At 42.5% G+C, this 13,148-nt stretch overlaps 1 protein-coding gene across 1 annotated transcript in view; it reads left to right on the top strand.

Moving 5' to 3' along the window:
• The window catches only part of rad18 (RAD18 E3 ubiquitin protein ligase), a 79,231-nt gene extending 71,830 nt beyond the window's left edge, over nt 1-7,401 (top strand). The window contains exon 12 of the mRNA XM_084167986.1: nt 7,026-7,401. Coding sequence (XP_084024112.1) covers nt 7,026-7,125 — 100 coding nt within the window. The 3' untranslated portion in view covers nt 7,126-7,401. The remainder of the gene's footprint in view (nt 1-7,025) is intronic.
• The last annotated feature ends 5,747 nt before the right edge of the window (nt 7,402-13,148 follow it).

The raw sequence follows: 13,148 nt of genomic DNA, 5'->3' as shown, positions 1-13,148 counted from the left end.
CATACATACATACAGTGGGGGTAAAAAAAAGTATTTAGTCAGCCACCAATTATGCAAGTTCTCCTACTTAAAAAGATGAGAGAGGCCTGTAATTTTCATCATAGGTACACGTCAACTATGACAGACAAAATTAGGGAAAAAAATCCAGAAAATCACATTGTAGGATTTTTTATGAATTTATTTGCAAATTATGGTGGAAAATAAGTATTTGGTCAATAACAAAAGTTTCTCAATACTTTGTTATATACCCTTTGTTGGCAATGACACAGGTCAAACGTTTTCTGTAAGTCTTCACAAGGTTTTCACACACTGTTGCTGGTATTTTGGCCCATTCCTCCATGCAGATCTCCTCTAGAGCAGTGATGTTTTGGGGCTGTCGCTGGGCAACACAGACTTTCAACTCCCTCCAAAGATTTTCTATGGGGTTGAGATCTGGAGACTGGCTAGGCCACTCCAGGACCTTGAAATGCTTCTTACGAAGCCACTCCTTCGTTGCCCGGGTGGTGTGTTTGGGATCATTGTCATGCTGAAAGACCCAGCCACGTTTCATCTTCAATGCCCTTGCTGATGAAGGAGGTTTTCACTCAAAATCTCACGATACATGGCCCCATTCATTCTTTCCTTTACACGGATCAGTCGTCCTGGTCCCTTTGCAGAAAAACAGCCCCAAAGCATGATGTTTCCACCCCCATGCTTCACAGTAGGTATGGTGTTCTTTGGATGCAACTCAGCATTCTTTGTCCTCCAAACACGACGAGTTGAGTTTTTACCAAAAAGTTATATTTTGGTTTCATCTGACCATATGACATTCTCCCAATCCTCTTCTGGATCATCCAAATGCACTCTAGCAAACTTCAGACGGGCCTGGACATGTACTGGCTTAAGCAGGGGGGCACGTCTGGCACTGCAGGATTTGAGTCCCTGGCGGCGTAGTGTGTTACTGATGGTAGGCTTTGTTACTTTGGTCCCAGCTCTCTGCAGGTCATTCACTAGGTCCCCCCGTGTGGTTCTGGGATTTTTGCTCACCGTTCTTGTGATCATTTTGACCCCACGGGGTGAGATCTTGCGTGGAGCCCCAGATCGAGGGAGATTATCAGTGGTCTTGTATGTCTTCCATATCCTAATAATTGCTCCCACAGTTGATTTCTTCTACAATGTGATTTTCTGGAGAAAAAAATTCTCAATTTGTCTGTCATAGTTCACGTGTACCTATGATGAAAATTACAGGCCTCTCTCATCTTTTTAAGTGGGAGAACTTGCACAATTGGTGGCTTACTAAATACTTTTTTTCCCCCCACTGTGTGTGTGTGTATATATATATATATATATATATATATATATATATATATATATATATATATATATAATATATATATATATATATATATATATATATACACACACACACACACACAGTGGGGAGAACAAGTATTTGATACACTGCCGATTTTGCAGGTTTTCCTACTTACAAAGCATGTAGAGGTCTGTAATTTTTATCATAGGTACACTTCAACTGTGAGAGACTGAATCGAAAACAAAATTCCAGAAAATCACATTGTATGATTTTTAAGTAATTAATTTGCATTTTATTGCATGACATAAGTATTTGATCACCTACCAACCAGTAAGAATTCCGGCTCTCACAGACCTGTTAGTTTTTCTTTAAGAAGCCCTCCTGTTCTCCACTCATTACCTGTATTAACTGCACCTGTTTGAACTCGTTACCTGTATAAAAGACACCTGTCCACACACTCAATCAAACAGACTCCAACCTCTCCACAATGGCCAAGACCAGAGAGCTGTGTAAGGACATCAGGGATAAAATTGTAGACATGCACAAGGCTGGGATGGGCTACAGGACAATAGGCAAGCAGCTTGGTGAGAAGGCAACAACTTTTGGCGCAGTTATTAGAAAATGGAAGAATGCTTTGTAAGTAGGAAAACCTGCAAATTCGGCAGTGTATCAAATACTTGTTCTCCCCACTGTGTATAGATATATACATACAGTGGGGAGAACAAGTATTTAATACACTGCCGATTTCTCAGGTTTTCCTACTTACAAAGCATGTAGAGGTCTGTAATTTTTATCATAGGTACACTTCAACTGTGAGAGACGGAATCTAAAACAAAAATCCAGAAAATCACATTGTATGATTTTTAAGTAATTAATTTGCATTTTATTGCATGACATAAGTATTTGATACATCAGAAAAGCAGAACTTAATATTTGGTACAGAAACCTTTGTTTGTAATTACAGAGATCATACGTTTCCTGTAGGTCTTGACCAGGTTTGCACACACTGCAGCAGGGATTTTGGCCCACTCCTCCATACAGACCTTCTCCAGATCCTTCAGGTTTCGGGGCTGTCGCTGGGCAATACAGACTATCAGCTCCCTCCAAAGATTTTCTATTGGGTTCAGGTCTGGAGACTGGCTAGGCCACTCCAGGACCTTGAGATGCTTCTTACGGAGCCACTCCTTAGTTGCCCTGGCAGTGTGTTTCAGGTCGTTGTCATGCTGGAAGACCCAGCCACAACCCATCTTCAATGCTCTTACTGAGGGAAGGAGGTTGTTGGCCAAGATCTCGCGATACATGGCCCCATCCATCCTCCCCTCAATACGGTGCAGTCGTCCTGTCCCCTTTGCAGAAAAGCATCCCCAAAAAAGTATGTTTCCACCTCCATGCTTCATGGTTGGGATGGTGTTCTTGGGGTTGTACTCATCCTTCTTCTTCCTCCAAACATGGCGAGTGGAGTTTAGAAAAAAAAGCTATATTTTTGTCTCATCGGACCACATGACCTTCTCCCATTCCTCCTCTGGATCATCCAGATGGTCATTGGCAAACTTCAGACGGGCCTGGACATGCGCTGGCTTGAGCAGGGGGACCTTGCGTGCGCTGCAGGATTTTAATCCACGTCGACGTAGTGTGTTACTAATGGTTTTCTTTGAGACTGTGGTCCAAGCTCTCTTCAGGTCATCGACCAGGTCCTGCCGTGTAGTTCTGGGCTGATCCCTCACCTTCCTCATGATCATTGATGCCCCACGAGGTGAGATCTTGCATGGAGCCCCAGACCGAGGGTGATTGACCGTCATCTTGAACTCCTTCCATTTTCTAATAATTGCACCAACAGTTGTTGCCTTCTCACCAAGCTGCTTGCCTATTGTCCTGTAGCCCATCCCAGCCTTGTGCAGGTCTACAATTTTATCCCTGATGTCCTTACACAACTCTCTGGTCTTGGCCATTGTGGAGAGGTTGGAGTCTGTTTGATTGAGTGTGTGGACAGGTGTCTTTTATACAGGTAACGAGTTCAAACAGGTGCAGTTAATACAGGTAATGAGTGGAGAACAGGAGGGCTTCTTAAAGAAAAACTAACAGGTCTGTGAGAGACGGAATTCTTACTGGTTGGTAGGTGATCAAATACTTATGTCATGCAATAAAATGCAAATTAATTACTTAAAAATCATACAATGTGATTTTCTGGATTTTTGTTTTAGATTCCGTCTCTCACGGTTGAAGTGTACCTATGATAAATATTACAGACCTCTACATGCTTTGTAAGTAGGAAAACCTGCAAAATCGGCAGTGTATCAAATACTTGTTCTCCCCACTGTATATATACATATACATACATACATACAGTGAGGGGAAAAAGTATTTGATCCCCTGCTGATTTTGTAAGATGTGCCCACTTACAAAGACATGATCAGTCTATAATTTTAATGGTAGGTTTATTTGAACATTGAGAGACAGAATAACAACAAAAAAATCCAGAAAAACGCATGTCAAAAATGTTATAAATTGATTTGCATTTTAATGAGGGAAATAAGTATTTGACCCCTCTGCAAAACATGACTTAGTACTTGGTGGCAAAACCCTTGTTGGCAATCACAGAGGTCAGATGTTTCTTGTAGTTGGCCACCAGGTTTGCACACATCTCAGGAGGGATTTTGTCCCACTCCTCTTTGCAGATCTTCTCCAAGTCATTAAGGTTTTCGAGGCTGACGTTTGGCAACACGAACCTTCAGCACCCTCCACATATTTTCTATGGGATTAAGGTCTGGAGACTGGCTAGGCCACTCCAGGACCTTAATGTGCTTCTTCTTGAGCCACTCCTTTGTTGCCTTGGTTGTGTGTTTTGGGTCATTGTCATGCTGGAATACCCATCCACGACCCATTTTCAATGCCCTGGCTGAGGGAAGGTGGTTCTCACCCAAGATTTGACAGTACATGGCCCCGTCCATCGTCCCTTTGATGCGGTGAAGTTGTCCTGTGCCCTTAGCAGAAAAACACCACAAAGCATAATGTTTCCATCTCCATGTTTGACGGTGGGGATGGTGTTCTTGGGGTCATAGGCAGCATTCCTCCTCCTCCAAACACGGCGAGTTGAGTTGATGCCAAAGAGCTCGATTTTGGTCTCATCTGACCACAACACTTTCACCCAGTTCTCCTCTGAATCATTCAGATGTTCATTGGCAAACTTCAGACGGGCCTGTATATGTGCTTTCTTGAGCAGGTGGACCTTGCGGGCGCTGCAGGATTTCAGTCCTTCACGGCGTAGTGTGTTACCAATTGTTTTCTTGGTGACTATGGTCCCAGCTGCCTTATCATTGACAAGATCCTCCCGTGTAGTTCTGGTCTGATTCCTCACCGTTCTCATGATCATTGCAACTCCACGAGGTGAGATCTTGCATGGAGCCCCAGGCCGAGGGAGATTGACAGTTCTTTTGTGTTTCTTCCATTTGCGAATAATCGCACCAACTGTTGTCACCTTCTCACCAAGCTGCTTGGCGATGGTCTTGTAGCCCATTCCAGCCTTGTGTAGGTCTACAATCTTGTCCCTGACATCCTTGGAGAGCTCTTTGGTCTTGGACATAATAATTATGGACCTGACTGTATTTCGGGTGTGATCCCTAGGGTCTGGAAGGCTCCTCATGTGCTCCCTGGAGCACAACTACCTGACAGACAGGACACAATGTGTTTCTTCTGATGATGTTAAATTAGGTTTTCTTGATATTACCTAAATGTGTCCCCCAATGGTCGATTTTGGACCCTGTACTTTTACTATCTATATAAACAATATTGGTTTGTCTGTAAGAAATTGTAACCTCCCCTTGTATGCGGATGATACTTTTGTGTATTCTGTTGGCCCTTCTGTTGACCAGGCTCTTTCAGAACTACATTCTCCCTTTTATGCTTTGCAGAAAGCCTTTGTTGAACTGGACTAGGTACTTAATGCAGGTAAAATTAAGTATATGTTATTTTCCTAAAAGCTGGTTTATGCATATGTAATTTGGATGGTTCCCACATTGTTCATGTCCCGGCTTATAAATATCTGGGTATCTGGATTGACGAAAAGCTAACTTTGAAAAAAGCATATTGATGAGTTAGTTAAGAATTAAAATGGGCTTCTTTTATAGCAGTGGTCACAAAGGCTTCTTGTTAAATTACAGACATACCAGTCAGCAGACCCGATCACAGGGATGGTTAACTCTAGATGTCCCGTTGATCTCTTCGGAATTAAGTATATCTGCATAGTTCTTTTGCGCCCTGTATATGGAATGATCTGCAGAGCTCCTCTGCACCTTGATGCTCTGGTGCCTTTAGGGCAGTTGAAGTTCATAATGGAGGACCTCATTGTTGAGGAATGTGTTTGCTTCTTAAATTGATTGTAGTATTGAATGCTTTTATTACATTGTATGTTTGTATGTTGTACATTTTATATATTGTGTTCATGCAAGGCTCCCTTGAAAAAGAGGCCTTGGTCTCAATTGGACTCCCTGCTAAAATAAAGGTGAAATAGAATACAAATAATCCTAGGAGGGTGACCTGAAGGGTCACCATAGCTCTTATTGAGACTGTGCCCTTTGACCTGCAGCACCCTGCCAGGCCGATGCTTTACATCAGGGATGGGCAACTGGCGGCCCCCCTTTTGTAGGCCTGTGGACTAATAACTTACTGTTGAGAGTTAAAATAATAGAATACACAAGGTGCAATTTCGAAATTTGGTTGTGCATCAGCAGTCACTTAATTAGCCCATGTCAGAAAAACAATTTTAGATTGGTAAGTTAGTCCAGCGGCCAGCTATGTAAACCTGTAGCAAGAATGGTTGAATTACCAACCGGGGTGGAGCCCATTGATCATCAGTTATCATATTAAAAACTGCAAACATTTGCATCCACCCTATGGCAAAATGTGTAGAATTGCAGGAAATTAGCTGTAAAACTGCAAAAAAAATATTCGCCCCATGGCAAATTGAGTACAATTGCATGAAATGTGTTATAAAATTGCTAATCTTCTCTCTGCCCCATGGCAAAATGTGTTGAATTGCATGAGGGGTGTATGGATGTGGGTACGCAGACCCATGAGCCACTGCGGCCCCTCATGATGAGTTCCGTTTTTCTGTGGCCCCCACCCAATCACAGATGCCCATCCCTGCTTTACATGTAGTGATGCTTTTATATGCACCCCACAGGGCCATACTGAGCCTGACAGTGTAGAGGGGTCTGTGACCTGCTGCCCCCTGCAGAGACTTGACCTTCTGTTTGTGTTCATGGGTATGTGGCCAAAGGGGAATGTGAGAAGAGAACAGAGAGAGAGATCCTTTATGTTATTAGCCATCTGCAGTGACCGTAGACAGTCAATTAGGATCTGCACTAAACTGCATCCAGACCACCATGACCAACACTTCAACACATCAGCACCGTTTCCCTGGAAACACACTGTTGTCAAGTAGTGCTTTAATCTAGCTATATCATTAGTGGTGATATACATAGGGATGGGAGAGAGAACCATAATGTTCTACTGTTCTTTCCCCCGGAACAACCACATGAACCAGGACTCATCCGGCTAAAATAGACACCTGTTGCTGTTCCATTTGTCTGTGAGAGAATATCTCCATAGAAGTCATGAATTGTCCTACTTTATTATTTTCTAATAATGTGATTTGGCCTTTGTGCTCCATTAACCTGGGGCTTGATATATGATCAAAGGCCCCAGACTCACTTCTGAGAATTTCTCTCCCCAGAGTTTTGGAGAACGCCTCGAGTGGGAAGCGGGCTTCCTGCTCCAAGGAGGAAGACTCTTCTCCGCCACTTGTCCTGGGAAAACGAGCCCGGAAAACCTGAGGAGGAATGCTGGGAAGAGGACAGGAAGGAGTCGAGCTGAACTCTGTTAAATGCCTTCACCTTTCTATCTAATTACGTTAAGCTAATTTTCAGGATATGGCAAGTTACGCAATACATTTTATACATATTTGTCATTTTATAAGTGGGTTGTTCCACCAATTAGATGCATTTTGAGTAGTGTAACTTGGTGGAGAAAAACCCAGTTTATCTACCTAATTTAACATTCTGTCATAAAGAGCACATACAGTGAGGGAAAAAAGTATTTGATCCCCTGCTGATTTTGTACGTTTGCCCACTGACAAAGACATGATCAGTCTATAATTTTAATGGTAGGTTTATTTGAACAGTGAGAGACAGAATAACAACAAAAAAATCCAGAAAAACGCATGTCAAAAATGTTATAAATTGATTTGCATTTTAATGAGGGAAATAAGTATTTGACCCCTCTGCAAAACATGACTTAGTACTTGGTGGCAAAACCCTTGTTGGCAATCACAGAGGTCAGACGTTTCTTGTAGTTGGCTAGTCATTAAGGTCATTAAGGTTTCGAGGCTGACGTTTGGCAACTCGAACCTTCAGCTCCCTCCACAGATTTTCTAGGGGATTAAGGTCTGGAGACTGGCTAGGCCACTCCAGGACCTTAATGTGCTTCTTCTTGAGCCACTCCTTTGTTGCCTTGGCCGTGTGTTTTGGGTAATTGTCATGCTGGAATACCCATCCACGACCCATTTTCAATGCCCTGGCTGAGGGAAGGAGGTTCTCACCCAAGATTTGACGGTACATGGCACTGTCCATCGTCCCTTTGATGCGGTGAAGTTGTCTTGTCCCATTAGCAGAAAAACACCCCCAAAGCATAATGTTTCCACCTCCATGTTTGACGGTGGGGAAGGTGTTCTTGGGGTCATAGGCAGCATTCCTCCTCCTCCAAACACGGCGAGTTGAGTTGATGCCAAAGAGCTCGATTTTGGTCTCATCTGACCACAACACTTTCACCCAGTTCTCCTCTGAATCATTCAGATGTTCATTGGCAAACTTCAGATGGCCCTGTATATGTGCTTTCTTGAGCAGGGGGACCTTGTGGGCACTGCAGGATTTCAGTCATTCACGGCGTAGTGTGTTAGCAATTGTTTTCTTGGTGACTTGAGATCATGACAAGATCCTCCCGTGTAGTTCTGGGCTGATTCCTCACCATTCTCATGATCATTGCAACTCCACAAGGTGAGATCTTGCATGGAGCCCCAGGCTGAGGGAGATTGACAGTTATTTTGTGTTTCTTCCATTTGCGAATAATCACACCAACTGTTGTCACCTTCTCACCAAGCTGCTTGGCGATGGTCTTGTAGCCCATTCCAGCCTTGTGTAGGTCTACAATCTTGTCCCTGACATCCTTGGAGAGGTCTTTGATCTTGGCCATGGTGGAGATTTTGGAATCTGATTGATTGATTGCTTCTGTGGACAGGTGTCTTTTATACAGGTAACAAGCTGAGATTAGGAGCACTCCCTTTAAGAGTGTGCTCCTAATCTCAGCTCGCTACCTGTATAAAAGACACCTGGGAGCCAGAAATCGTTCTGATTGAGAGGGGGTCAAATACTTATTTCCCTCATTAAAATGCAAATAAATTGATAACATTTTTGACATGCGTCTTTCTGGATTTTTTTGTTGTTATTCTGTCTCTCACTGTTCAAATAAACCTACCATTAAAATTATAGACTGATAATTTCTTTGTCAGTGGGCAAACGTACAAAAACAGCAGGGGATCAAATACTTTTTTCCCTCACTGTATTCAACTTAATAAAAAATAATGTTTTCCCATCTCAAAAGGTTAAATAATAGGCACTTATTGTATTATTTTTTAAAGTTCCAAATAAAGTAACCAGGTTGGCTGTAACAGAGTTGATGACTTCGTCTTAAATCATCCATAAATCCCCTTGTGACGGGGAATGGAAGCTTTTTGGGTGCAATTGAATGCAAGCTTCACACATTTTTTTATTGTTAACATTTCAAGCCTATCCATCTATGGGTAACAAGGTTGATGTGTTATGCTCCACCTGTTCAGTTTTCTACCACAAAATACCAGAAAATGGAACCAACCTACCTGCTTTTACATGATTATGATTGTGATTTGACTATTTGATGTTTCTTCAAAGAAAATCTTTTTTTTTAAGTAATAGTTTCACCATATTAAAACGAGAGTTCAATTCACATAACAGGATTGACCTTTAAATGAGGGACAGGTCGTTTTTTTTTACCTTAATGAATCACTAATCACATAAAATAAATAATAATCTTCAGAAATGACTTAATCAAAGCAACACAGTAACTAGGGCTTTACAATGATGGTGAAAAGTTGGGTAAATGTTGGGATTAAGTGGGTTAAAATCTTCCAAGTCACAGATGATGCACAGAGTAGCAATCTGTTTTATTGAATTTTCCATGTGGTCTATATTAAAGGGCACTTCATTTAATATAATAGGCTTTTAAAATTCAATATTTGTGCACAATTTCTACTTAAAATATCAAAAGGACGCAAAAGGCACTCATTTCGTGGAATGACCCAAGTATTGATTTATTTTTAGAATTTTGTATTTTTTCATGGTCTAGATGCTAAGTGTTCTTACTTTACATGTACTGTTGGGTGTACATACATATTAACTTTGTAATAAATATTTCAGATGAAACTAATGCAGAAGTATTTACATATAATAAAAAACAAATAGAGGAGGCTTTGCATGCTAAGTCCCTGTGAGGGATACTGTGCTCCCAGTGTGTGCTTCATTATAAAGCCATAGGCTGAGGTTAAAGTAAACATGGTGGGAACTTTACTGCCCTGGGGGGAGCTGGGCTCAACAGCCCTAACACTGGCGTTGTAGAAGACAGATCAATTAAATCTGCTTGTCTGGTGCCTTATCCCTTCATAACACCAACAGAGAGTGAGTGTGTTGAGAGAGTGTGTGTGCTGACAGGTTAATTTTGGCAATGAAAGATGCTAATTGCCTCTTAACTGCTGGTGTAGATGTGCTTAGGTTAGATTGATTGGGTCAGGAGGACAGGTGAGTTAGTATGTAGGACAGCATTACTATTCACTATACATTATAATCTCGGCACCCAGAACCAAATCTTGTGTGCGCACTGGCCAGCTAATGTTAAGTCTGTCACAAGAGACTATACAGTGGGGAGAACAAGTATTTGATACACTGCCGATTTTGCAGGTTTTCCTACTTACAAAGCATGTAGAGGTCTGTAATTTTTATCATAGGTACACTTCAACTGTGAGAGACGGAATCTAAAACAAAAATCTAGTAATTAATTTGCATTTTATTGCATGACATAAGTATTTGATCACCTACCAACCAGTAAGAATTCCGGCTCTCACAGACCTGTTATTTTTTCTATAAGAAGCCCTCATGTTCTCCACTCATTACCTGTATTAACTGCACCTGTTTGAACTCGTTACCTGTATAAAAAGACACCTGTCCACACACTCAATCAAACAGACTCCAACCTCTCCACAATGGCCAAGACCAGAGAGCTGTGTAAGGACATCAGGGATAAAATTGTAGACCTGCACAAGGCTGGGCTACAGGACAATAAGCAAGCAGCTTGGTGAGAAGGCAACAACTGTTGGTGCAATTATTAGAAAATGGAAGAAGTTCAAGATGACGGTCAATCACCCTCGGTCTGGGGCTCCATGCAAGACTCACCTCGTGGGGCATCAATGATCATGAGGAAGGTGAGGGATCAGCCCAGAACTACACGGCAGGACCTGGTCGATGACCTGAAGAGAGCTTGGACCACAGTCTCAAAGAAAACCATTAGTAACACACTACGTCGACATGGATTAAAATCCTGCAGCGCACGCAAGGTCCCCCTGCTCAAGCCAGCGCATGTCCAGGCCCGTCTGAAGTTTGCCAATGACCATCTGGATGATCCAGAGGAGGAATGGGAGAAGGTCATGTGGTCTGATGAGACAAAAATAGAGCTTTTTAGTCTAAACTCCACTCGCCGTGTTTGGAGTAAGAAGAAGGATGAGTACAACCCCAAGAACACCATCCCAACCGTGAAGCATGGAGGTGGAAACATCATTCTTTGGGGATGCTGTTCTGCAAAGGGGACAGGACGACTGCACCGTATTGAGGGGAGGGTAGATGGGGCCATGTATCGCGAGATCTTGGCCAACAACCTCCTTCCCTCAGTAAGAGCATTGAAGATGGGTCGTGGCTGGGTCTTCCAGCATGACAACGACCCGAAACACACAGCCAGGGCAACTAAGGAGTGGCTCCGTAAGAAGCATCTCAAGGTCCTGGAGTGGCCTAGCCAGTCTCCAGACCTGAACCCAATAGAAAATCTTTGGAGGGAGCTGAAAGTCCGTATTGCCCAGCGACAGCCCCGAAACCTGAAGGATCTGGAGAAGGTCTGTATGGAGGAGTGGGCCATAATCCCTGCTGCAGTGTGTGAAAACCTGGTCAAGACCTACAGGAAACGTATGATTTCTGTAATTGCAAACAAAGGTTTCTGTACCAAATATTAAGTTCTGCTTTTCTGATGTATCAAATACTTATGTCATGCAATAAAATGCAAATTAATTGCTTAAAAATCATACAATGTGATTTTCTGGATGTTTGTTTTAGATTCTGTCTCTCACAGTTGAAGTGTACCTATGATAAAAATTACAGACCTCTACATGCTTTGTAAGTAGGAAAACCTGCGAAATCGGCAGTGTATCAAATACTTGTTCTCCCCACTGTATATGCTTAGTGTTCCGGTGTTAAGTATTAGGTCTAAGGGGCTTATACATTCTACTCATTTGTTGGAAATGCGTTGGTTGCAATCACAAGGCATTTGTTCTGTACTTGATGTTGGTCTCACTATTTTCGAATTCATTGTTAGCCTATATTCAATTAATCAAGGATTTATGGGTGCATTGGTCTATAATAGAGGCATGACATTTGAATGACATTTAACAACCTTATAGATGTGTGTGATTGTCGCTCTCACTCTTTGAGATGCTTACAACACAATGGCATGACTGCACTATCCAAGCCTCAACTACACCAGTAAAGCAAAAGGGCTACAGTACCTTGCAAAAGTATTCATCCCCCTAGGTGTTTTTTCTATTTTGTTGCATTACAACCTGTAATTTTAAATTGATTTTTATTTGGATTTCATGTAATGGACATACACAAAATATTCCAAATCGGTGAAGTGAAATGAAAAAAATATATATATATACACCTTTTCTGAAAGGCCCCAGAGTCTGCAACACCACTAAGCAAGGGGCGACACCATGAAGAACAAATGTATAAAACAGTTAAAAAAACAGAAATATTACATTTACGTATTACCCTTTACTCAGTACTTTGTCGAAGCACCTTTGGCAGCGATTACAGCCTCAAGTCTTCTTGGGTATGATGCTACAAGCTTGGCACACCTGTATTTGGGGAGTTTCTCCCATTGTTCTCTGCAGATCCTCTCAAGCTCTGTCAGGTTGGATGGGGAGCGTCACTGCACAGCTATTTTCAGGTCTCTCCAGATGTTAGATCGGGTTCAAGTCCGGGCTCTGGCTGGGCCAATCAAGGACATTCAGAGACTTGTCCCGAAGCCACTCCTGCGTTGTCTTGGCTGTGTGCTTAGGGTCGTTGTCCTGTTGGAAGGTGAACCTTCGCCCCAGTCTGAGGTCCTGAGTGCTCTGGAGCAGGTTTTCATCAAGGATCTCTCTGTACTTTGCTCCATTCATCTTTCCCTCGATCCTGACTAGTCTCCCAGTCCCTGCTGCTGAAAAACATCCCCACGGCATGATGCTGCCACCACCATGCTTCACCGTAAGGATGGTGTTAGGTTTCCTCCAGACGTGATGCTTGGCATTCAGGCCAAATCTTGGTTTTATCAGACCAGAGAATCTTGTTTCTCATTGTCTGAGAGTCCTTTAGATGCCTTTTGGCAAACTCCTAGCTGGCTGTCATGTGCTTTTTACTGAGGAGTGGCTTCCGTCTGGCCACTCTACCATAAAGGCCTGATTGGTGGG

Source organism: Coregonus lavaretus, assembly GCF_964263955.1.
Source record: "Coregonus lavaretus genome assembly, chromosome: 8".
Classification (NCBI taxonomy): domain Eukaryota; kingdom Metazoa; phylum Chordata; class Actinopteri; order Salmoniformes; family Salmonidae; genus Coregonus; species Coregonus lavaretus.
The sequence above is the reverse complement of the archived record's forward strand: the minus strand, read 5'-3'. Positions and strand labels throughout refer to the sequence as shown.